At 52.4% G+C, this 26,084-nt stretch overlaps 1 protein-coding gene across 1 annotated transcript; it reads right to left on the bottom strand.

Moving 5' to 3' along the window:
• Window positions 1-4,036: 4,036 nt before the first annotated feature.
• NEK11 (NIMA related kinase 11) lies at window positions 4,037-25,652 on the bottom strand. Its single transcript, XM_068146370.1, has 15 exons — window positions 25,483-25,652; window positions 19,769-19,934; window positions 19,147-19,265; window positions 17,091-17,155; window positions 15,801-15,927; window positions 14,642-14,791; window positions 14,470-14,548; window positions 13,116-13,192; window positions 11,609-11,728; window positions 10,843-10,936; window positions 8,521-8,656; window positions 7,638-7,768; window positions 6,493-6,553; window positions 4,337-4,433; window positions 4,037-4,241 (listed from the first exon to the last, which is right to left on the bottom strand). Exons 1-15 carry the CDS (start codon window positions 25,650-25,652, stop codon window positions 4,037-4,039), a joined length of 1,797 nt encoding a protein of 598 aa, XP_068002471.1.
• Window positions 25,653-26,084: the final 432 nt, after the last annotated feature.

A 26,084-nucleotide genomic window follows, 5' to 3' on the forward strand; every position in this document is an offset into this window, starting at 1 on the left:
ATTGGCTTTGCTGAGTATCAGAACCCAGCCAAGAACGGATCTTGAAATTTTTCCTTTTGAAATGTTGTATGAAATGCCCTACGATATGGGAATCCCGAGGGATCACCCAAGAATCAAAGATCAAATCACAACTGCTTACATTAGTACTCTTATGAAATATAAACAGGAACTATGGGAAAAAGGTCGATTAGTTCAAAGACCTCCTTTGAACATAAGCTTACACAAAATTAAACCAGGTGATTGGGTGCTTATTAGGACTTGGAAGGACACCACCTTACAACCGAAGTGGGAAGGTCCATATTTGACATTGCTGACTACAAACTCTGCAGTATGTACGGCGGAAAAAGGATGGACACATGCCAGTCGCGTAAAAGGACCTGTAAGTGCGGATTGGCAAGTTATTAGCCCGCCGGGAGAATTGAAGGTCACTCTGGCACGGCAACTTAAGAAGCAATAACCACCTCGCATTAGCAATGAGCGTTTGACTAGTATATTTTGCTGTATACATTTTGTTTTGTTGGTTTTATATGTTTTTGTATCTTTTGTCTTTTGTCTTTCAGGTAAAAGCTCGATAGTGTACACCAGGAATTAAGTGTCAGGCCGAATGATTTGGACATGATTTGAGCAATTGCCTTTAGCTGCACAGTATATTATAGCCTTTTTTTTTTTGCTCTAGTATTATCAGGAATTATTTATTATCTGTGGAAGATATTTAGGTGTGGAAAAGGCATCTGTACCCTGGGGTGATATTCTTGTTGAATACAGAACCCTTCATTTCAAGGGGCCCACGAGGGAGATCCGTTAATATTTTTGAAGAAAATCTAAGAACTTTGACCCCGTGAGAGGAATTCTGCTGTCGAGAAGATTAGTAAAACCTCGTAGCTTGCTGCAACCACGTTGACGAGTGAGACAGAGAAGACCTTGTTGGGGTTTATGACTTGTTCAGACTCTTGACCGGATTCTCCCACCTTTTTGCCCCTAATGACCTCTTTGATTCTGTTATGGAGTATCACCCAACTGGTACTAGATGCCGCACACGCCTTATATAATCCACATGAACCTATGATTTGGCAATTAATTAATGATTTGGAATCAAAAATAATACAGGAATATCGAGGTCCAGGTAGCAATTGGAATTTTACGGTATTTGTTTCAGATTTAATGACATTCGAGGACATAAGTATTACATCTCGGCATCCTGGCCCTCCTAAACCCTTTTATATATGCCCAGCTTCAAATCCTGGAAGGGCATATTGTAATGCACCGCAGCAATATTTTTGTTCCTATTGGGGATGTGAGACAATTGCATCAAATTGGAAGGCTAGAGGAGATCCCTTTTTGAAGGCGCAATGGGGGCCTAAAGGCTGTCAGGGTCCTGTGTATGATGCTGTGGGTGGGCTTAAACCGACATGTCAGGGACCAAAATGCAAGACCCCAAAATGTTCTAACATAACATTGCAAGTACAGAACATAGCGGATTCTTCTTGGAATTTAGGAAGGACATGGGGTATTAGATTATGGGAATCAGGTACGGATAGAGGCAGTATTTTTAGGATAGTTAGGAAACCTATGCCGCATGACATACCTACGGTAATTGGCCCAAATAGAGCAATGGAGCCATTTAGTGGTAAAAAACAGGGTGAGGATATGGCCTTAACCAGTGTAACAATTCAGCACTTAGATGTGTCCGCAAGGCCAGAAATAACAACGTATCCTGGAGTTTTGCAGGAACCTGATACTGTGTCACAGTTTTCTGATAATGCTTTGCGGAATACCGTGCGAGCGGCTTATCTAGCATAAAATAACACACAGCCGGCTTTAACGAATGAGTGTTGGTTATGTTACAGCATAAGACCCCCTTATTATGAAGCCATAGGACACCCACATAAGGTTCAGTGGAAAAATGGAAGTAATCCAACTGAATGTCCCTGGAATAAGAATAGTACGCAGGGCCTGACAATTCAACATGTCACAGGTCAAGGGAGATGTGTCGGGAGAGTACCAAGTCGCTTTAAACATCTTTGTAATAGCACTATTTCAAAGGGTAAGATTGAAGAAAAGAAAAACAGATCAGTGGACTGGTTGATCCCCACCAGAGGAGCGAAATGGTTATGTTCTGATGTTGGGTTAACACCTTGTATATCCTTGAAAGTATTTGATCCAACCCAATTCTGTGTTCAGGTAATAATAGTTCCACGTCTTATGTACCGTACAGACGAGGAAGTATTATTTCGCATGGAGAATGGCTTGCAAAGACAAAAGAGAGAGCCAATTACGGCTGTTACATTAGCGACCTTGTTGGTAGCTGAAGCAGTAGAAACAGGCACAGCTATAGCTTCAATTATTAAAAGCGGAGAGATTCAAACATGACAAAGAGCGGTGGATGAAGATCTAGACAGGATAGAACAATCTATCGACAGCTTAGCGACTTCGGTGAAATCCTTATCTGAAGTGGTTTTGCAAAATCAAAGAGGGCTGGATCTAATATTTGTAAAGGACGGTGGATCATGTGTCGCCCTTAATGAAGAATGTTGCTCCTTTGTGGATCGCACTGGTATGGTTAAAAATTCGATGGCTGAATTGCAAAAACGACGAGAAAAACGAAAAAGGGACAGGGAAATTGGTAAAACTTGGTATGAAGGCTGGTTTAATATGTCACCCTGGCTTACTAAGTTGCTTTCTGCTGTAGCTGGACCTTTAATTTTGTTACTTTTAGCCTTTTTGTTTGGCCCCTGTATTTTGCGATGCTTGACTAACTTTATGGAGAGACGCTTTGAAGCTACTAAGCTGTTAATTCTCGCTGCACCAAGGAATGAATATAAAGATGATGTACAGCCTCCATCTATTAATCTTGAGGATTATACAAATGAGACAAACATTTAAAGGTTCAAAAAGAAAAAGGGGGGATTGTTATAGAAAATGTTTGTCCATTGTTTTACTATACCATAGAGATAGCAATCTATGTTAGCATAGCATGGGATGTACTGTGGTCACGACCTGTAACCAATAGTAGGAGCAGAAGCCAATAAACCCTTACATGTCAATGTATTGTGCAAGAGGCTGTTGAAAGGGGGTGCTGTGCAAACGCACGGTAGAAGTCTGCCAAAACAACTCCTTATCTAGAATAGTTTGACAAAGACTAATGAGAAGACCCTGAGGAAGACTACTGGCTTCAGCCTCACCGACCACTAGACGGCAGAAGAAGACCCCTTAGCAACACCTTGGACATGCGCCTTGAGGAGTCCTCTAAGACACAAACACGGAAGTAAAAGGAAGATACAAAGGCTGTTGAAAGCGCTTTGTGTTGCGGCAGTTGGAGGAACGGCGATTCCCCTGTCGCCCGGCGCTGTCTCACCCTGCTCTATTTTATCAATTATTGAATTTATACTGGTTAACTAAAAGGCGACTTGAGTCCTTTATAACATGGCCACCAAACCCTGGCCCCAGCTGCCATGGCCACAGGCTTCTTCAACACCCCCAGCATGGGGACTCCACCACCTCCCCGGGCAGCCTCTCCCAACCCCTCACCACTCTTCCAGCAGAGAAATCTTTCCTCCTCTCCAACCTAACCCTCCCCTGGCACAGCCTCAGCACATTTCCTCTCCTCCTGTCAGCTGATCCTGGGGGGCAGAGCCCAAGCCCCTGTGCACACCTGGGGGCTGAGAGGCTGCAGCAGCCATGCGTGGCCAGGGGGCACTGCTCAAGGCCACAGAGGAGGGCACCACAGGGGCCAGGCAGTGCAGGAGCCCACAGCAGGGGTCTGATCCTGCACCCCTGCCCCAGCAGGCAGCTTTGCTGGGCCTGATGCCTGCCCAGGGCCCAGAGGAGCTTTCCCTCTGCCCTGAGGGGTTACACAGAGCCTGCTAATGGTGGATGCCAGGAGGTCACAAAGCTCTGGCCCTGTGACCTGGACCTTGCAGCTGGGGCTCTCAAAACAGAGCCTGCCCCCAGGCTTGTGTGCTGTGCTCCCTTCCCTGCCTGCTGACCTGGGGAAGGCAGCTCAGCACCACTGCCAGCACCACTGCAGCTCTGCCTGCTACAGCTGAAGGCATCCTCCTGCAGCCTGCAGCTGCTCCTCAAAGTAGAGCAGCTGATCCACTTCAAAGCAGTCGCTTGCTCTGGCACCCAGCTGCTCCAGCCGGCCTCTGAGCTCCTCCTCACTGGCCCCCTGCTGCCTGGCTCGCTTGAGGCAGCTGTACACAGCCTCGAAGGCTTCTGCTCCCAGCTTCCCAACGGCGCAGCTGCAAACAGAGGGGCGGGCAAACAACGAGCGGGCTCCTTGGCTGTGCTCTGCAGCCTCCCAGTGCCCCTGGGAACACACCAGACAGCTACTTACTCCCTCATGTGCTTCAGCTTGGTCTCAGCCATGGTGCTGTTGAAAGCTCCAGGGCCTGGGGGTGCTCCTGGAGGCACTCTGGTGCCAGTCCCTGAGCCTGCAAATCAATGCAGAGACACAGCCTTGCTCACCTCCACCCCTGAGCTCAGCTGAGGAGCCAGGGGCGGGCAGCAGCAGAGGGCTGCTGCTGGTTCCCTGCCAGGGGAATTCAGCACAGGTTGGGTTATTAAATGCACAAGCAGGGAGAGGCAGGTTTGGAGCTCCAGGGCCCCAGAGCAGCTCTCCTGGGTGTGGGGTGCAGGGGAGTCCATCACAGCAGCAAGAACAGCCCTGAGGAAGTGCTGGCACACAGACACCCAACAAGAAGAGATCTCCTCAGGCAATGTCTGTGCTCCTCTGCTGTTCCTCACTTGTTGTGGGAGCTGGCACCTCCCTCCCAGCAGCCAGAGCCCTCCTGCAGCCTCAGCAGCACTGCACAGGATACCTGCTCAGTGTCTCCATCGACGACCTGCCTGAGGGCATTGAGTGCACCCTCAGCAGGCTCCTGCTGAAACACAACTGGGGGTGGGGGCTGACAGCCCTCAGGCTGTGCTGCCATCCAACCAGAGCTGGACAGGCTGAGAGCTGGCTGCAGGCAAACCTCAGGAAGCTCAATAAGGACAAGAGCAGAGTCCTGCATCTAGGCAGGAACAACAGCAGGCACCAGGACAGGTTAGAGGCTGCCCTGCTGGAGAGCAGCTCCATGGAGAAAGACCTTGGAGTGCTGCTGGGCAGCGAGTTCTGCAATGTGCACAGCACAGCAATGTGCCCTGGGGGCCAAGAGAGCCAATGGCATCCTGGGGTGCAGCAAGAGAAGTGTGGCCAGCAGGGCTGGGGAGGTTCTGCTGCCCCTCTGCTCTGCCCTGCTGAGCCCACAGCTGCAATCCTGTGTCCAGTGCTGGGCTGCCCAGTTCCAGAGAGACAGAGACCTGCTGGAGAGAGTCCAAGGGAGAGCCAGGAGGATGCTTAGGGGCCTTGAGCATCTCCCCTGTGAAGAGAGACTGAGAGCCCTGGGGCTGTTTAGTCTGGAGAAGAGAAGGCTGAGAGGGATCTGATCAATGTCTATCAATAGCTGAGGGCTGGGGGTTAGGTGGAGGTGGCCAAGCTCTTGTGGGTGGTGCACAGCAATAAGCCAAGGAACAAAGGAGACAAACTGGAACAGAGAAGGTTTCATCTCAGCATGAGGAGAAACTTCTTTGGTGTGAGGCTGCTGGAGGCCTGGAGCAGGCTGCCCAGAGAGGTTGTGGAGTCTCCTGCTCTGGAGACTTTCCAACCCCAGCTGGATGTGTTCTGTGTGCCCTGCCCTGGGTGCTCCTGCTCTGGCAGGGGTTTGGGCTGGGTGATCTCTGGAGCCCCTTCCAACCTCTCACATTCTCTGATTCTCTGCATTATTTGATTGCTCAGCTGCCCCCACTGGAAGTCATCCCCAGTCCCTCACTGAGAGCTGGTGGCTAAAACCTCTCCTCTGATTTCCCAGCACTGGCCACTTCACCCTCATTTGGGTCCATTTCTCCCCTTCCCTTCAGCATTCTTCTTTCATTTCTTTCTCATTAGAAAGAAAGAGATCCTACTGCAGTGTTCACTGTGCTGAGCTAAGTAAAGCTTCAGAGAATCAGAGAGCTGTTTGGGTTGGCACAGCCCTCCAGGCCCACCCAGCCCCCAGCACCACCATGGCCATTAGCCATGTCCCAAAGTGCCATGGCCACACCTGCAGGGATGGGGACTCCACCACTCCCATGCCCCAGGGGAGGTTCAGGCTGGATGCTAGGAAATCTTTCTTGCCTGGAAGGGTTCTGAGGCCTTGGAATGTTGTGGCCAGGGCAGTGCTGGAGTCCCCACCCCTGGAGGTGTTGAAGCAGTGTGTGGAGCTGGTGCTTAGGGCCATGGTTTGGTGCTGAGCCTGCAGTGCTGGGTGGAGGCTGGGCTGGGTGAGCCTGGAGGTCTCCTCCAGGCAGATGTGTTCTGTGAGGCTGTGAGTGACACTTCTCTGCAGCAGCTTACAGAAGGAATTTTCCAGAAGCTCTCTCTCTTTTTTTGTTGCCAACTGGAGCTGTTTGGGACTGTGCTGAGTGCAGGCTGCTCACAACTGCTGCTCTTACACCCAGAGGCCATCTTACCTGGCAGGCTGCTGTCCAGGACACTCTCCAAACACCTGACAATTTCCTCAATGTCACTGTCCTGTGGCCAAAGGAAGAAAGAACAGCAGGGGAGGGGAGAACAGCACAGGAGGAAATGCAGACCCCAGCACAGCTGGCACAGCCCCACAGCCAGCCAGCACATGGAACACCAGCAGGCCAGGAGGGTCCCCATGGCTGTGGGCAGAGATCAGCCTGCAGGAAACCTCCCCAGCACTGGGCAGCCACAGCCTGAGCACTGGGTCCCACTCCAAGAAGGACACTGAGAGGCTGGAGCAGGGCCAGAGAAGGGCAATGGAACTGGGGAAGGGGCTGGGGAGGAGCAGCTGAGGGGGCTGGGGGTGGTTAGTCTGGAGAAGGGGAGGCTGAGGGAGACCTCATTGCTCTCTGCAAGTCCCAGAAAGGAGGCTGGAGGGTGGTGGAACACTGGCACAGGCTGCCCAGGGAGGTGGTTGAGGCTCCATGGCTGGAGATACTCAAGGTGAGGCTGGAGAGGGCTCTGGGCAACCTGATCTAGCTGGGGATGTCCCTGCTGAGTGCAGAGGGGTTGGCCTGGGTGAGCTCTGGAGGTGCCTTCCAGCCCAGCCCAGTCTGTGATTCAATAATCTTCAGCCTTCCTCACACTGCAGCCTCCAGGACTTTCTTGCCTTATCTCCTGGCAAAGCTACTTTAAGCCTTCCAAGAAGGTTTTGTCTTCAGTGCCAAGGGAAGTTTAGCTTTGCAGGTCAAGCCTGGCAGCTGCCTGGGCTCAGCTGCTTGTGCTGCTCATCTGTCTCACCCAGGCAGGGAGAAGTGGCAGCTGGGGGTGCCTGGGAGCTGGAGCTGGAAGTGGGATCTGATGCCTGCAGTACACTTTGAGCTGTAACCTAATCTGCCCCTAGGCAACACAGGAGAGATTCCCACTCTGCCCAGGAGGCATCCATGGCAGTGGGACCCCTGATGGGAACCTCAGTGTCTCCACACAAGTCCCTCTGCATGCACACATCACTCAGCCATGCTGCTGGCACATGCTCTCAACACCACCCACATTTCAGTCCTGGCAGGAGCCAGAAGCCATGGCAGGAGCTTCCTTTTCCCCTGGCAAAGCAGCTGCAGGTGTGCACAGCTTCCCCACAGGTGCCACATACCTGCTGCTCTGCCTTACTGAAGCTCTCTGAGGCTTCCACAGCCTCCTCCTCCTCCTCCTCACTGCCCTCTGAGCAGGAGTCAAACTCAGCCTGGTAATACTCTTCTGCAGTTTCTGGGTCTTCAGGGATCTCTGAAGGCAATGATGAGTTTACAGCACACAGACAGACAAAGAGCCTGACCTCAGGAAGACAAAATGGCTTTCCTGGCACCCAGTATCAGTGCAGCCAGGAAGTGAAATCCAAGGCAGAGGTTCTCAGGTGACACTGGTCACGGGTGAGAGCAAGACCAGCAGTGTCCAAGCTGTCTCTGGCTCGAGGCCAGAGCCTCATGATATAAAGCTCAATGATCCCAAAGGATCTGTGTTGATCTGGGGGTGAAATCCACAGCCTAAGCCATGCTGATCTGCAGGGCATCAGCCAGAGGAGGGCAACCAAGCTACAGCAGGGGAGATCGAGATCAGATGTCAGGAGGAAGTTGTTGCCCAGGAGGGTGGTGAGAGCCTGGCACAGGCTGCCCAGGGAGGTGGTGGAAGCCTCCTGCCTGGAGGTGTTTGCAGCCAGGCTGGATGTGGCTGTGAGCAACCTGCTGTAGTGTGAGGTGTCCCTGCCCATGGCAGGGGGTTGGAACTGGCTGAGCCTTGAGGTCCCTTCCAGCCCTGCCAGCTCTGTGACTGTGATGCAGTCAAAGCAGGGTCAGCACTGAACTGAACCCAGCTGCTGTGAGCTGCAGCTGAGCCCCAGTTTGGTTTCCTGTGCTGAATAGCAAAGCTAAGCTACAATGGAAGGTTCCATCGGCCAGGCACACACTTCAGAGGCCAAAACCCAAACCTCTGTCTCTTCCCAGCAGGAAGTTTCTTTTCTGCCTCAGCTGCTGAGTCCTTACCATGGTGTGTGGGGTCAGCCATGCAGAGCTGAGCTGGCTCATCTCCACCTGCCTCACCACATCCTCTGGACACGGAGCCACAGGCAAGGGCTGGCTGGGAATCAGGCAGGGCTGCTGAACTCTGCTCCTCAGGTCCCTGAGTCACACAAAGCAGGGTGGAGAGACAGGCAGAGGGAGAGCTATCAGCAGGATCACAGGGCAGGGGGTACCCTGACCTACACAACTGCTGGGCTTGTGGGCAAGCACCACCAGAGGCTCTCCTGGTTTTGTGTGTAAAGGATCAGTACTGCCTCAGCCATGAGCAGTCAGTGGCCACTGAGCTCTTCTCTACAGAAACAGTGGGAACCAGGACCTGGAGAGCACATGAGAGAAAAGGTAGAAGCCAAAGCACTGAGGGAGAAGGATCTCTTCAGGCTGGAGGAGCCTGAGGGTGAGCTCCTTGCTGCTGCTCAAGATGTGCAGGGGGAGTGCCCAGAGGCTGGAGCCAGGCTCTGCTGGGTGCTGCCCAATGCCAGCACAAGGGGCAGTGGTGGAAGCTGAGGCAGAGGAAGTGCCATGGAAACAGGAGGGAGAATTCTGTCACTGTGAGGGTGACAGAGGCCTGGAGCAGGCTGCCCAGGGGGGTTGTGGAGTCTCCTTCTCTGGAGATATTCAAAACTCACCTGGCTGTGTTCCTGTGTGAGCTGCCCTGGGTGCTCCTGCTCTGGCAGGGGGTTGGAGTGGGTGAGCTCTGGAGGTCCCTTCCAGCCCCTGACACTCTGTGAGTCTGAGAACTCTGATGGCTTCTGTGCTGCTTGCACTATGAGGAGAGGCTGAGGGAGCTGGGGTTGCTTAGCCTGGAGAAGGGGAGGCTCAGGGGAGACCTTCTTGCTCTCTGCAACTACCTTAAGGGAGGTTGTAGCCAGGTGGGGGTTGGTCTCTTCTCCCAGGCAGCCAGCCCCAGAACAAGAGGACACAGTCTCAAGCTGTGCCAGGGGAGGTTTAGGCTGAAGGTGAGGAGAAAGTTCTTCCCAGCAAGAGAAATTGACCCTTGGGATGTGCTGCCCAGGGAGGTGGTGGAGTCCCCATCCCTGGAGGTGTTCAGGAGGAGATTGGATGTGGCACTTGGAGCCATGGTTTAGTCAGGAGGTCTTGGGTGAGAGGTTGGACTGGATGACCTCTGAGGTCTTTTCCAACCTTATTGATTCCATGATTCTATGACTGCTCCCAAGCTGCCACACTCTCTCTATTGCCACTGCACAGAGCTGGAACTGAGCAGCCCTGTCTTCTCTTACAGCTTCCAAGCAAAGGACAGCTTAGGCTGGGAGTCAATCTAAACAGGTGCTGGAATGGTGATATTCTGAACTGATCCAGCTGAAAGAATGACCATAGCCATGCCAGGCCCACCAGGGTGAGCAGAGGGCTGGAGCTCCTCTCCTGTGAGGACAGGCTGAGACAGTTGGGGTTGTGCAGGCTGGAGAGGAGAAGGCTCCCAGGAGACCTTCTAGTGGCCTTCCAGGATCTGCAGGGGGCTCCAAGACAGCTGGGGAGGGACTTTTGAGGGTGTCAGGGAGGAATAGGACTGGGGGGATGGAGCAAAACTAGAAGTGGGGAGATTGAGATTGGCTGTGAGGAAGAAGTTGTTCCCCAGGAGGGTGGTGAGAGCCTGGCACAGGCTGCCCAGGGAGGTGGTGGAAGCCTCCTGGCTGGAGGTGTTTGCAGCCAGGCTGGATGTGGCTGTGAGCAACCTGCTGTGGTGTGAGGTGTCCCTGGCCATGGCAGGGGGTTGGAACTAGCTGAGCCTTGAGGTCCCTTCCAGCCCTGACAGCTCTGGGATTCTCTGAAGTCAGGAAGGACTACAACAAACTTCCCTTGACAGTGAATGTCCTCTGAAGGCTGATGTTGCACAGCCTGGCAGCACATGCATTTCAGAGGGCAGGTGTGGGGTAAGAGTTACTCAGTCAAAGCCAATCCTGTGCTGAACAGAGTTTGTTGAACTTCTCTGGGCAGCTGACTGTCCCCAGCACACACCCACAGGCTAAGCTTAGCAGTCCAGACTTCATAGAGTCACAGACTGGGCTGGGCTGGAAGGGACCTCCAGAGCTCATCCAGTCCAACCTCTGCACTCAGCAGGGACATCCTCCACTGGATCAGGTTGCCCAGAGCCCTCTCCAGCCTCACCTTGCACATCTGCAGAGAAGGAGGCTCAACCACCTCCCTGGGCAACCTGTGCCAGTGCTCAAGGTGCCTCCAGAGCAGGACTGCCCCTCTGGCACTGAAGCAAGCAGGCTGGGACAGGAGAAGCCTAGCAAGGAGGCCTTGGTGACAGCAGCCTCTTCTCACCTGCAGGGCTCCTGGGCTAGGCTGCTGGCAGCTCTGGGTCCTCAGCTCCTGCTTTCTTTTGATCTTTTCTTGGTATTTCTCTTCTGTCAGCTGCCTGCAGATACAGCACACTCCTGCTTAGGGTGTGAGGTCAGGCAGAGCACACAGGGGAGATGTGGACAACCAGTTTGGGGGCTGGTGCTCTGACTGCTGCTCTAGATGAACAACCACTGTGCTGGCATTCACCCCACAGCCCTGCTCTGCTCAGGAGCTGAAGACATCAGAGGCCTGGCAGCCCTGCCCTGGGAGGAAAGGCTGAGGGCTGGGCTTGCTCAGCCTTCAGCAGAGCAGGCTGAGGGGAGACCTTATTGCCATGGATACAGGACATAAAGGGTGGCTGCCAGGAGCATGGAGACTCCCCTGGTACAAGGAGTGCCCTGGAGCAGACAAGGGCTGGTGGGGACAAGGGACTGCTGGGGAGATTCCCTTTGGACTGCAGGAGGAAATGGTTCCCCATGAGCACAGTCAGGGACTGGAATCATCTCCCCAGGGCAGCAGTGCAGTCCCCTACCCTGGGCAGTGTAAGACTCAGCTTGCCAGGGGGCTGGGGCAGCTCCCTGCAACTGCAGCACCACCTGGACAGGTTGGAGCAGGTGAGCCCTGGGGGCCCTTCCAGCCTGGTCCTGTGGTATTTGTCTTTTTACTCTGCCAGTTTCAGCTCCCTCACTCCTGCTGCTGGGGGCAGCTCCCTGGTCAGGGCACAAAGGCCACGTGGTGCTCAGCTTACTTCAGCTTCTTTGCCTTCTCATCTGCAGCATTGACCTTCCTCAGCCTAATTCTCTCCCGTGGGGTCATCTTCTGCACTTCAGAGAGCTCCTGCAGCGTCTGCAGGTGAACCTTCCTCTGCCTGCAGTGCAACAGATTGCAAACCCATCCTCAGAGGACAATGTAGAGAGCATTTCACCTCCAGGGAGGGGATTCTGCCCCTCTGCTCCACTCTGCTGAGACCACAGCTGGAGCTCTGGGTCCACTTCTGGAGCCTCTGTTCCAGGAAGGATCTGGAGGTTCTGGAAGGTGTCCAGAGAAGGGCCAGAAGGAGGAGCAGAGGGCTGGAGCATCAAGCTGAAAGAGGCATTTTGCTCTCCAGACTGAGGTCTGTTTAGTCCCTTACAGTGCTGTGACTTTCTAGTTCTCCACGTGCAGTGTCACTGCTTCAACACCAAATCAAACAACCCATCCAAATCACAGAGCTGGCAGGGCTGGAGGGGACCTCAAGGCTCAGACAGTGCCAACCCCCCTGCCATGGCCAGGGACACCTCACACTACAGCAGGTTGCTCACAGCCACATCCAGCCTGGCTGCAAACACCTCCAGGCAGGAGGCTTCCACCACCTCCCTGGGCAGCCTGTGCCAGGCTCTCACCACCCTCCTGGGGAACAACTTCTTCCTCACAGCCAATCTCAGTCTCCCCACTTCTAGTTTTGCTCCATCCCCCCCAGTCCTATCCCTCCCTGACACCCTCAAAAGTCCCTCCCCAGCTTTCTTGGAGCCCCCTGCAGATCCTGGAAGGCCACCAGAAGGTCTCCTGGGAGCCTTCTCCTCTCCAGCCTGCACAACCCCAACTCTCTCAGTCTGTCTCCACAGCAGAGCAGCTCCAGCCCTCTGCTCATCCTCGTGGCCCTTCTCTGGACACCTTCCAGCACCTCCAGATCCTGCCTGGCACAGAGGCTCCAGAACTGGCCCCAGAGCTCCAGCTGTGGTCTCAGCAGAGTGGAGCAGAGGGGCAGAATCCCCTCCCTTGGCCTGCTGGCCACACTTCTCTTGCTGCAGCCCAGGCTCTGCTTGGCTCTCTGGGCTGCAAGTGCTCACTGCTGGCTCCTGCTGAGCTTCTCCTCCCCCAGCACCCCCAAGGCCTTTTCTTCAGGGCTGGTCTCCAGCCAGTCCCTGCCCAGCCTGTATTGGTGCCTGGGGTTGCCCTGAGCCAGCTGCAGGACCTTGCCCTTGGTCTTGTTGAAGCTCCTGAGGCTGTCCTGGGCCCAGCTCTGCAGCCTGTCCAGCTCCCTTAGTAGGTATCCACCCAGCAGCACTACAACTGACCATGACACAACTAAGCTGAAGATCTGAACCCTCCTAACACCAAGACAAAAGCCATACCCATTGGTGCTGAACCAGCATCTGCACACACTGCACCTGTGCCACTGGCAGTTACAGCATACAAATGATTGCCCTGCAAATGCTCTGTCCCACTCAGTCCCCCCCTGCATTGCTGCCCAGCAAACATTTAAGGCCACTTACACAGCAGCAGAAATGGGAGCAGCTCCTTTCTTCCAGCCAAGTGCCTTGTCTTGCACAGCCAGGTCTGTGAACTTGCACTGTATGGCCCACAAGGAAATGCAACACAGCTGAGGTTAGAGCAATCCAGACTGCTCAGGTAGCACCCAGTGCCCTAGTGCACAAACTGCCTGAGAAGCCTCACAGAACACATCTGCCTGGAGGAGACCTCCAGGCTCAGCCAGGCCAACCTCCACCCAGCACTGCAGGCTCAGCACCAAACCATGGCCCTAAGCACCAGCTCCACACACTGCTTCAACACCTCCAGGGATGGGGACTCCAGCACTGCCCTGGCCACAACATTCCAAGGCCTCAGAACCCTTCCAGGCAAGAAAGATTTCCTAGCATCCAGCCTGAACCTCCCCTGGGGCAGCTTGCAACCATTGCCTCTGCTCCTGGCCCTTGACACCCAGGAGCAGAGGCTGTCCCCTCCTCACTGCAACCTCCCTGCAGGGAGCTGCAGAGAGCAAGGAGCTCTCCCTCAGCCTCCTCTTCTCCAGCCTCAACACCCCCAGCTCCCTCAGCCCCTCCTCTAGCCCAGGGGCTCCAGGCCCTTCTCCAGCCTGCCTGCCCTGCTCTGCACAGGCTCCAGCCCCTCAGTGGTTCCAGCTCACCATGAGGAGGAACTTCTTGACTGTGAGGGTCCCAGAGGCCTGGAGCAGGCTGCCCAGAGAGGTTGTGGAGTCTCCTTCTCTGGAGCCTTTCCATCCCTGCCTGGATGTGTTCCTGTGTGACCTGTGCTGGATTCTCTGCTCCTGCTCTGGCAAGGGGTTGGACTGGAAGCTCTCCAGAGGTCCCTTCCAACCCCTGACATCCTGTGATCCTGTGACTATCAAGCAGATGGAGGCTCCCTTTGTACCAGGAGTCAGGAGGCATGCACAAGTTACGGCTGGGGAGATCCCAGCTGGCCATACCAATTCTCACCATGAGTTCCATCAGCCACTGGAAGAATCCACCCAGGGCAGTGCTGGAGTGCCCAACACTGCACACTTCCAAGACTCAGCTGGACAGGGTGCTGGGCCAGCTTGCCTAAACCATGCTTAAGCTGGCCCAGAAGATCCTTGAGGTCCTCTCCAGCCCAGGATTCTCTTCATTGCTCACAGCATTGCAAATGGGAGGATGCATTCAGCATGTCAAGGGACAAGGGCTTCCCTTCTCACTGCCAGGATATTTCAGGCCTATCTGTAAGCCAGCTCTGGAGCCCCCTGCATTAAGGCTCCCAAGAACTGCTGCCCAGCCCTCCTGTTCCTCACCACATTTGCTCTGCTTCCATTCTGCTTTTGCAAGCTGCCCACAGCTGCTGCTGCTTCTTACCCACCTTGAGCTGCTCCTCAATGTAAGGCATTCTGAGGATGTCTGCAGCTGCTGGCCTGAGGGCAGGATTCTTGTCCAGCATACTGCAACGTTAGAAACCAGAAGCCATCATTAAGCAGTTTGCCTAATTAACCTCCAAGGGTGCTGCAGGAGGGAAAGCCAAGGCAGTGACCCACCTGCAGAGCAGGGTGTTCAGCTGGCTGGGGTATGGAGCAGGGAGAGAAGGTGTGGCCCCCTCCACAATCTTCAACACCACTGACAGAAAGCTGTGTCCTGTAAAGGCATGGCTCAGGCAGCACAGCTCATACAGAATGCACCCCAGGGACCTGGAAGCACAGAACAAGAGGAGCGGCCTGCAGGGTGGCAGCGTGCTGGGGAGAACCACCAGAGCGTGCTCCTCACCTCTGGGAGCAGCCCGGATCGGCAGCCCCGCCCCGGCTCGGCAGCCCCGCCCCGGCTCGGCAGCCCCACCCCAGCAGCCCTGGCTGAGCAGCCTCGCCCCAGCAGCCCCGGCTGAGCAGCCCCACCCCGGCAGCCCAGCCCTGGCAGCCGCACCCCAGCAGCCCCGGCTGAGCAGCCCCGCCTCGGCAGCCCCGCCTCAGCAGCCCCGCCTCAGCAGCCCCGCCTCGGCAGCCCCGCCTCGGCAGCCCCGCCTCAGCAGCCCCGCCTCAGCAGCCCCGCCTCGGCAGCCCCGCCCTGGCAGCCCCAGCTGAGCAGCCCCGCCTCGGCAGCCCAGCCCTGGCAGCCCCACCCCAGCAGCCCCACCCCGGCAGCCCCACCTCAGCAGCCCCACCCCAGCAGCCCCACCCCGGCAGCCCCACCTCAGCAGCCCCACCCCAGCAGCCCCACCCCGGCAGCCCCACTCCGGCAGCCCCGCCCCGGCAGCTCAGCCCCGGCTGGAGGGGTGGCTGCACAGACAGGCATTCAGGATGGCACTGAAGGGCCTGCACTCAGGTAGTGATAGGGATGGGGAAAATGGATCCCAGCTAGAGGAGGACAGAGTTAGATTAGACCTGAGGAAGAAGTTGTTCCCCATGAGGGTGGTGAGAGCCTGGCACAGGTTGCCCAGGGAGGTGGTGGAAGCCTCCTGCCTGGAGGTGTTTGCAGCCAGGCTGGATGTTGCTGTGAGCAACCTGCTGTGGTGTGAGGTGTCCCTGGCCATGGCAGGGGGGTTGGGACTGGCTGAGCCTTGAGGTCCCTTCCAGCCCTGACAATTCTGTGATTCTGTGGTGCTGAGTAGTGTGAGAGCCATTAAAATAACACAGTAGCTCCCAAATACCTTCAAATGCTGACCTAGAAAAGAAACCCACCTGAAAGAGCATGGAGACTACTCACCAGATGTCAGACTTTGTGTTGTAGCCCTGGTGCTTGAGTGCTTCTGGACTCATGTAGTAAGGTGTGCCAGTGAATGTGGTTGCCAGGTCACAGGACCCCAGCAAGAGACAAGAAACTCCAAAGTCCCCTGAAGGTGACAGCAGAAACCAATGGATCTAAATCTGTATCTGCTCCTGCAAGCTCCTTGTGGTGCCTGCCAGGCATGGCACAGTGACTCCACAGCCAAAGCAACCTGCCACTGCTGGTGGCTCAACACCAAAGCACTCCAGGGCCCCAGAGAACTATTGAAGAGGCCTTACAAAGATTCTTAGGCTTGGGCTGGAAAGGATCTTAGGGATCATCTAGTTCTAACCTCCTTGTCATGGGCCAGGACACCTCCAGGGACAGCTCATCTGGCTCAAAGCCCTGGCTCAAAGCAAGGCCAACTGCAAAGTTCTATGACTCTACTCAGGTGCAGGTCCAGGCAAGCTGAAGCAGCCTCAGGTCTGCAGATTTCACTGCCCCTCCAGGGCTCAGGGCTCAACTCCAAATGCTGCATCAGATATGGCTTCATCCAAGCCTCCAGCAGCCTCCTGTCAGTGAGGATTGTTCTCTCATGCTGACACTTATGACAGACTCACAGAATGTTAGGGCCTTGAAGGGACCTTAAAAGCTTGTCCAGTCCAAGCCCCCTGCCAGAGCAGGAGCACCTAGAGCAGGTGAGACAGGAACACAGCCAGGCAAGTGTTGAATATCTCCAGAGAAGGAGACTCCACAACCCCCCTGGGTAGCCTGCTCCAGGGCTCTAGAACCCTCAAAGGGAAAAACTTTCTCCTGTTTCCATGGCACTTCCTCTGCCTCAGCTTCCACCACTGCCCCTTTTGCTGGCATTGGGCAGCACCCAGCAGAGCCTGGCTCCAGCCTCTGGGCACTCCCCCTGCACATCTTGAGCAACAGCAAGGAGCTCACCCTCAGGCTCCTCCTCTCCAAGCCTAAGAGCCCTCAGCTCCCTCAGGCTCTCCTCATGAGGAAGATCTTCCACTGCCTGCAGCAGCTCTGTGGCTCTGTGCTGGACTCTCTCAAGCAGTTCCCTGAGGTCCTTCTTGAGCTGAGGGGCCCAGAACTGGACACAATATTCCAGCTGTGGCCTCAGCAGGGCAGAGTAGAGGAGCAGGAGAACCTCTCTGACCTACTGCCCACAGCCCTTCTAATGCCCCCCAGGATGCCCTTGGCCTTGTTGGCCAGCAGGGCACATTGCTGGCTCCTGGTCAGTCCCCATGCACTAAGGCCCCCAGAGCTCTCCAGTCTCACCAATCTTCAGAAGATTGTTTTTAATGAATATGTTCTTGGCTTTCAGATCCCTGTGAAGAATCCTCCTGGAATACAGAAAGGAAATTCAGCCTCAGCTGACCTGAAGCACTTGTGGGACATGTGTGACACTTGTGGACACCTATCAAGTATGCCAAGTATTTAACTCCATGCCTTGTGAGGAAGGCCAGCCCAGCACACCTGGGGTCTAACCCTGTGAGAGACATCACACAGATGGCAGCAGTAAAGAGCTTCATGGGAACACAGAGCTGCATCCACAGACATCCAGGAGCAGGAGGAGAGCCACAGCAGCCTGGATAACAGGAATGCACACAGGGATTTAGGGGTGGCAGCCCTGCCCTGGAGGAAAGGCTGGGGGCTGAGGTTGTTCAGCCTTCAGCAGAGCAGGCTGAGGGGAGACCTTATTGCCACGGATACAGGACATAAAGGGTGGCTGCCAGGAGCATGGAGACTCCCCTGGTACAAGGAGTGCCCTGGAGCAGACAAGGGCTGGTGGGGACAAGGTACTGCTGGGGAGATTCCCTTTGGACTGCAGGAGGAAATGGTTCCCCATGAGCACAGTCAGGGACTGGAATCATCTCCCCAGGGCAGCAGTGCAGTCCCCTACCCTGGGCAGTGTAAGACTCAGCTTGCCAGGGGGCTGGGGCAGCTCCCTGCAACTGCAGCATCACCTGGACAGGTTGGAGCAGGTGAGCCCTGGGGGCCCTTCCAGCCTGGCCCTGTGTGGTTCTGTGTGATCCCAGCTTGAGAATTTAGTTGGTTGGTGTTGTGGGTTTGGGAGGAAGGCCCAGCCTTCTCCCCCCACAAAGAGAGGGGAAAAAATTGACCACAGCTAGCCAGCTGGAGGAGCAAAGGAAATGCTATATTTACAAGCAGTTTTAGGGGATGCAGGGTATATATACACAATTTACAGGGTTTATTTTGAAGGGAGCCCCAAAGCTCATCCAGTCCAACCCCTCTGCACTCAGCAGGGACATCCCCAGCTAGATCAGGTTGCCCAGAGCCCTCTCCAGCCTCACCTTGAATATCTCCAGGGATGGAGCCCCAACCACCTCCCTGGGCAACCTGTGCCAGTGTTCCACCACCCTCCTGCTGCAGAACTTGTTCCTCACATCCAATCTCAATCTGCTCTGCTCCAGTCTGAAGCCATTGCCCCTGCTCCTGTCCCTGCAGGCCTTTGCAAACAGTCTCTCTGCAGCCTTCTTGTAGCCCTTTCAGGTACTGGCAGGCTGCTCTTAGGTCTTCCTGTAGCCTCCTCTGCTCCTTCAGGTCCAGGTCCTTCCTGTGCTAAAGGGCCCAGAGCTGGCCCCAGCCCTGCAGGTGAGGTCTCCCCAGAGCAGAGCAGAGGGGCAGGATCCTCTCTCTCCATCTCTGGCCACACTGCTTTGGATGCAGCCCAGGCTGCCCTTGGCCTCCTGTGCTGCAGTCTCACACTGCCTGCTCCTGTCCAGCTTCTCCCCCACCAGCACCCCCAAGCCCTTCTCCCCAGGCCTGCTTTCTATCACTCCTCCCCCAGTCTGTATTGACAGTGAGGATTGTTCTGGCCCAGGTGCAGGACTCTGCCCTTGCTCTTGTTGAACCTTGTGAGGTTCAGCTGGGTTCACCTCTGCAGCCTGTCCAGGTCCCTCTGGATGCCATCCTGTCCCTCTGGCACATCAGCAGCACCACTCAGCTTGGTGCCATCTGCCTGGTATGTGGACTAGGAGGCCAGGAGTTCACATTTCTCCAGTGTTAGTGTGGAAGGTAAGAAGAACTTAGCAAAGAGGAGCAGTAAGGGAAAAGGAAAAGCAGAGCTGGCTTTTGCAGCCTCCCTTTCCCACCACCAGCTGGGGACAAACAGCTTTGTCTCAGATTCTTGAAACCTGACCTGACTGTGCCTAGCACTGAAGGACATCTACCACTGCCCTGCTGGGAGACGGAGTAGAGAAGGTGCTTGCAGGGTAGCTGATTAGTTACACCTTAGGTATACAACACACCCCTGGGCAGGGCTGAGCCTGCTCAGCCCCCTCCCCAGACAAGGCTCCCACAGTGTCTGTACCTTTCATGCATGTAGCTGACTCCAAGTAACAACTGTATAAACCAGTCCAGGATCTGCTTCTGAGTGAACATCTTCCCAGATTCTTTGTACTCTTGAATTTTAGAGTCCAGATCTCCACCCTGGAAAACATCACAACAGGTCTGTACATTTCAGGGCAGTGTCTCTCAATCCCTTCTCCTTCAGCACAGCACAGCACAGCACTCCCTCCACTTTCTCAGACCTTCAAGCTCCCTACCATGCTGGCTGCAAAAGGAACACTTGCACAAGAACTCTGAAGCCCCCCAGCACCAGAAGCACACACAGCTGAGCAGGAGGTCTCTGGCTGCACAGGGAATCATAGGATGGTCCAGGTCAGAAGGGACCTGCAGAGCACGTCCAGTCCAACACTCCCTGCAGTCAGCAGGGACATCCTCAGCTAGAATAGAGCAGAGTAGAGTGGAGTGGAGTGGAGTGGAGTGGAGTGGAGTGGAGTGGAGTGGAGTGGAGTGGAGTGGAGTGGAGTGGAGTGGAGTGGAATGGAATGGAATGGAATGGATTGGAATGGACCAGACCAGGTTGGAAGAGATCTTGACAAGCCTGCTGCCATGCACCTCTACTGCCAGAGGAAGCTGCCAGGCCTCACCTCACAGTACTCAGTGACGATGCAGAAGCTGTCTCGCTCCAAGAAGCTGGTGTGGAACTTCAGGATGGCAGGATGCTCCAACCTGGAGAGCAGCTCTGCTTCCAGGTTGGCTTCAACGGTTTCATTAGGCTTCAGGCCTCCAACAGAGATTTCCTTCAGAACCTTTCTAGAGGAAAAAAGAGAAAGCTTTGTCTCAATAAACCCAGAAAAATATCAAATATGAAGCCTCTCACCCTCGTTTCTTAAGCTGCAAAACCAAACCTGCATTAGGTCATTTGGCAAGGGGAGGCCAGGAGGTGCCCAGCAGCTGAGGGAAGGGCCATGGGCATTGCCTGCCTGGGCTTTGGTACAGCCTTTCACACTGCCTTCCCCAGCAGTCTCCTGCAGAAACTCATGGCACAAGGCTTGGCTCAGTGCCCTCTGCACTGCACAAACATCTGGCTCATGGAGAGTGTCCAGGGAAGGGCAAGGAGGCTGGGGAGGGGTCTGGAGCACAGCCCTGTGAGGAGAGGCTGAGGGAGCTGGGGTTGCTTAGCCTGGAGAAGAGGAGGCTCAGGGGAGACCTTCTTGCTCTCTCCAACTCCCTGAAGGGAGGTTGTAGCCAGGTGGGGGTTGGTCTCTTCTCCCAGGCAGCCAGAACCAGAACAAGAGGACACAGTCTCAAGCTGTGCCAGGGGAGGTTCAGGCTGGATGTTAGGAAGGAATTCTTCCCAGCAAGAGAGATTGGCCATTGGAATGTGCTGCCTGGGGAGGTGGTGGAGTCCCCATCCCTGGAGGTGTTTAGGAAGAGCCTGGATGAGGCACACATCATACCTGAACTGTCAATAACTCCAGCTGGACTTTCACTGACTATAGCTGAACTGTCAATGACTATAGCTGAACTATCAATGACTATAGCTGAACGGTCACTGACTATAGCTGGACTGTCACTGACTATAGCTGAACTATCAATGACTATAGCTGAACTGTCAATGACTATAGCTGAACGGTCACTGACTATAGCTGGACTGTCACTGACTATAGCTGAACTGTCAATGACTATAGCTGAACTATCAATGACTATAGCTGAACTATCAATGACTATAGCTGAACTGTCAATGACTATAGCTGGACTGTCAATGACTATAGCTGAACTATCAATGACTATAGCTGAACTATCAATGACTATAGCTGAACTGTCAATGACTATAGCTGGACTGTCAATGACTATAGCTGAACTGTCAATGACTATAGCTGGACTGTCAATGACTATAGCTGAACTATCAATGACTATAGCTGGACTATCAATGACTATAGCTGAACTATCAATGACTATAGCTGGACTATCAATGACTATAGTTGAACTGTCAATGACTATAGCTGGACTGTCACTGACTATAGCTGAACTGTCAATGACTATAGCTGAACTGTCAATGGCTATAGCTGAACTGTCAATGGCTATAGCTGGACTATCAATGACTATAGCTGGACTGTCAATGACTATAGCTGGACTGTCAATGACTATAGCTGAACTATCAATGACTATAGCTGGACTATCAATGACTATAGTTGAACTGTCAATGACTATAGCTGGACTGTCACTGACTATAGCTGAACTGTCAATGGCTATAGCTGAACTGTCAATGACTATAGCTGGACTGTCAATGACTATAGCTGAACTATCAATGACTATAGCTGAACTGTCAATGACTATAGCTGAACTGTCAATGACTATAGCTGGCCTATCAATAACTATAGCTGGACTGTCACTGACTATAGCTGAACTATCAATGACTATAGCTGGACTATCAATGACTATAGCTGAACTATCAATGACCGTACTTGAACTGTCAATGACTATAGCTGAACTATCAATAACTGTAACTGAACTATCAATGACTATAGCTGGACTGTCACTGACTATAGCTGGACTATCAATGACTATAGCTGGACTATCAATGACTGTAGTTGAACTGTCAATGACTATAGCTGAACTATCAATAACTATAACTGAACTATCAATGACTATAGCTGGACTGTCACTGACTATAGCTGAACTGTCAATGGCTATAGCTGAATTATCAATGACTATAGCTGATCTATCAATGACTATAGCTGAACTATCAATGACTATAGCTGAACTATCAATGACTATAGCTGAACTGTCAATGACTATAGCTGAACTGTCACTGACTATAGCTGAACTGTCAATGACTATAGCTGAACTATCAATGACTATAGCTGAACTGTCAATGACTATAGCTGGACTGTCAATGACTATAGCTGAACTATCAATGACTATAGCTGAACTGTCAATGACTATAGCTGGACTATCAATGACTATAGCTGAACTGTCAATGACTATAGCTGAACTATCAATAACTATAACTGAACTATCAATGACTATAGCTGGACTGTCACTGACTATAGCTGAACTGTCAATGGCTATAGCTGAATTATCAATGACTATAGCTGATCTATCAATGACTATAGCTGAACTATCAATGACTATAGCTGAACTATCAATGACTATAGCTGAACTGTCAATGACTATAGCTGAACTGTCACTGACTATAGCTGAACTGTCAATGACTATAGCTGAACTATCAATGACTATAGCTGAACTGTCAATGACTATAGCTGGACTGTCAATGACTATAGCTGAACTGTCAATGGCTATAGCTGAATTATCAATGACTATAGCTGATCTATCAATGACTATAGCTGAACTATCAATGACTATAGCTGAACTATCAAAACTATAGCTGAACTGTCAATGACTATAGCTGAACTGTCAATGACTATAGCTGAACTGTCACTGACTATAGCTGAACTGTCAATGACTATAGCTGAACTATCAATGACTATAGCTGAACTGTCAATGACTATAGCTGGACTGTCAATGACTATAGCTGAACTACCAATGACTATAGCTGAACTGTCACTGACTATAGCTGAACTATCAATAACTATAACTGAACTATCAATGACTATAGCTGAACTGTCAATGACTATAGCTGAACTATCAATGACTATAGCTGAACTGTCAATGACTATAGCTGGACTGTCAATGACTATAGCTGAACTACCAATGACTATAGCTGGACTATCAATGACTATAGCTGAACTGTCAATGACTATAGCTGGACTGTCAATGACTATAGCTGATCTACCAATGACTATAGCTGGACTATCAATGACTATAGCTGAACTGTCAATGACTATAGCTGGACTGTCACTGACTATAGCTGAACTATCAATAACTATAACTGAACTATCAATGACTATAGCTGAACTGTCAATGACTATAGCTGAACTATCAATGACTATAGCTGAACTGTCAATGACTATAGCTGGACTGTCAATGACTATAGCTGAACTATCAATGACTATAGCTGAACTATCAAAACTATAGCTGAACTGTCAATGACTATAGCTGAACTGTCACTGACTATAGCTGAACTGTCAATGACTATAGCTGAACTATCAATGACTATAGCTGAACTGTCAATGACTATAGCTGAACTGTCAATGACTATAGCTGAACTATCAATGACTATAGCTGAACTGTCACTGACTATAGCTGAACTGTCAATGACTATAGCTGGACTATCAATGACTATAGCTGGACTGTCAATGACTATAGCTGAACTGTCAATGGCTATAGCTGAACTGTCAATGACTATAGCTGGACTATCAATGACTATAGCTGAACTATCAATGACTATAGCTGGACTGTCACTGACTATAGCTGGACTGTCACTGACTATAGCTGAACTGTCAATGACTATAGCTGAACTGTCAATGACTATAGCTGGACTATCAATGACTATAGCTGAACTATCAATGACTATAGCTGAACTGTCAATGACTATAGCTGGACTGTCAATGACTATAGCTGAACTGTCAATGACTATAGCTGGACTATCAATGACTATAGCTGGACTATCAATGACTATAGCTGAACTGTCAATGACTATAGCTGAACTGTCAATGACTATAGCTGAACTGTCAATGACTATAGCTGAACTGTCAATGACTATAGCTGAACTATCAATGACTATAGCTGAACGGTCACTGACTATAGCTGAACTATCAATGACTATAGCTGAACTGTCAATGACTATAGCTGGACTGTCAATGACTATAGGTGGACTGTCAATGACTATAGCTGAACTGTCAATGACTATAGCTGGACTGTCAATGACTATAGCTGAACTGTCAATGACTATAGCTGGACTGTCAATGACTATAGCTGAACTGTCAATGACTATAGCTGAACTGTCAATGACTATAGCTGAACTGTCAATGACTATAGCTGAACTGTCAATGACTATAGCTGAACTATCAATGACTATAGCTGAACGGTCACTGACTATAGCTGAACTATCAATGACTATAGCTGAACTGTCAATGACTATAGCTGGACTGTCAATGACTATAGGTGGACTGTCAATGACTATAGCTGAACTGTCAATGACTATAGCTGGACTGTCAATGACTATAGCTGAACTGTCAATGACTATAGCTGGACTGTCAATGACTATAGCTGAACTGTCAATGACTATAGCTGAACTGTCAATGACTATAGCTGGACTGTCAATGACTATAGCTGAACTGTCAATGACTATAGCTGGACTGTCAATGACTATAGCTGAACTGTCAATGACTATAGCTGGACTGTCAATGACTATAGCTGAACTGTCAATGACTATAGGTGGAGTGTCAATGACTATAGCTGGACTATCACTGACCATAGCTGAACTATGGCAGAGCTATGAAAGGACAACTCACAAATGATTAACTTTAAGCCCTTAATAAACCATGTTGGTAAAAAGAAGAACCAATCCATGAAACCCAGCACACCCTTCTGCTCTGCTCCCTGTCAGGACAATGACAACATTGACCTCAGCTCTGAGGGCCCTTTCCACAGAGTGTACCTCCCAGCAGTAGTTCTCCAAGGCAGGGGAGTGGGGAGAGCTAAGCTGGGTGTGGATTCACTGGTGATGGATCAAGATCTCCAGAGGTGCACAGCACCATGGGGAGGGGAGGCTGGGATTTTGCATTCTGTCTGCATGAGTAAAGGAGGAAAGCCTCAGATAAAAGCACAGGCAGACAAAAGATAAACAGGCCAGACAAACAGACTGAACCAGGTACAGCTGGAATGCTGAGTCAGCATAAAGACAGGCTGAGGGAGCTGGGGGAGTGCAGCCTGGAGAAGAGAAGGCTCCAGGGAGACCTAACAGCAGCCTGCCAATACCTGAAGGGGTCTGCAAGAAGGCTGCAGAGAGACTGCTTGCAAAGGCCTGCAGGGACAGGACCAGGGGCAATGGCTTCAAACTAGAGCAGAGCAGATTGAGATTGGATGTGAGGAACAAGTTCTGCAGCAGGAGGGTGGTGGAACACTGGCACAGGTTGCCCAGGGAGGTGGTTGAGGCTCCATGCCTGGAGATATTCAAGGTGAAGCTGGACAGGGCTGTGGGCAACCTGATCTAGCTGGGGATGTCCCTGCTGAGTGCAGAGGGGGTGGGACTGGATGAGCTTTGGAGGTCCCTTCCAACCCAGCCCAGTCTGTGATCCTATGAAAGCCTGCTCCCATCTTGTCCTCACTAAGGCTGAGCAGCTTAGGCTGTGCTGGAGCACCACACTGAGAGATGAGACAGGAAGAAGACATCTGCAGTGCAAGAAATATGGCCCAGGCATTTTCCCTTACAGCCTGGGAAGGGATTACTTACAATTCCTCTCCTTGCTTTGCCCTTCTGTCAGAAACCAGATAGACATTTCCAAAGCTTCCACTGCCAAGCTTCCTCACAAAGCTGTATCTCCTTGCAACCACAGCTCCTGAGCAGGCAGAATGCAGCCTGCCAGCAGCCACAGGCTTAGCAGCTTCTTGAAATTTCAGCATGTCTGTGTGGCAGAAAGGACACAGATTGCTCTGGGAGGCAGCTTGCAACACCTCCTACTCTTCCCTGGAGGTCCACAGGCAAGCCTGGAAACAGAAAACACTCCACAGTGTTATTTGTCAATGCATTATCCTTCCAAGAGCCTCCTCTAACTCTGTGCTAGTGTTTGGAGTTTGGGCTTGCAGCAAGACACAAATTACAGAATTGGAAGGGACCTTAAGGCTCAGCCAGTCCCAACCCCCTGCCATGGCCAGGGACACCTCACACTCCAGCAGGTTGCTCACAGCCACAGCCAGCCTGGCTGCAAACACCTCCAGGCAGGAGGCTTCCACCACCTCCCTGGGCAACCTGGGCCAGGCTCTCACCACCCTCATGGGGAACAACTTCTTCCTCACAGCCAATCTCAATCTCCCCACTTCTAGTCTTGCTCCATC

The sequence above is a fragment of the Melanerpes formicivorus genome, unplaced genomic scaffold (assembly GCF_026170545.1).
Source record: "Melanerpes formicivorus ecotype bairdi unplaced genomic scaffold, bMelFor1.0.p_v2 SCAF_13, whole genome shotgun sequence".
NCBI lineage: Eukaryota > Metazoa > Chordata > Aves > Piciformes > Picidae > Melanerpes > Melanerpes formicivorus.

Excerpts from the sequence above, each read along its gene's own strand:
- NEK11 (XM_068146370.1), bottom strand. The coding sequence starts at position 25,652 with ATGCTGAAATTTCAAGAAGCTGCTAAGCCTGTGGCTGCTGGCAGGCTG. Across the intron at positions 19,935-25,482 it reads GCAAAGCAAGGAGAGGAATT|AAAGGTTCTGAAGGAAATCT; the intron begins GTAAGTAATCCC and ends TTTTTCCTCTAG. Across the intron at positions 19,266-19,768 it reads TCGTCACTGAGTACTGTGAG|GGTGGAGATCTGGACTCTAA; the intron begins GTGAGGCCTGGC and ends GATGTTTTCCAG.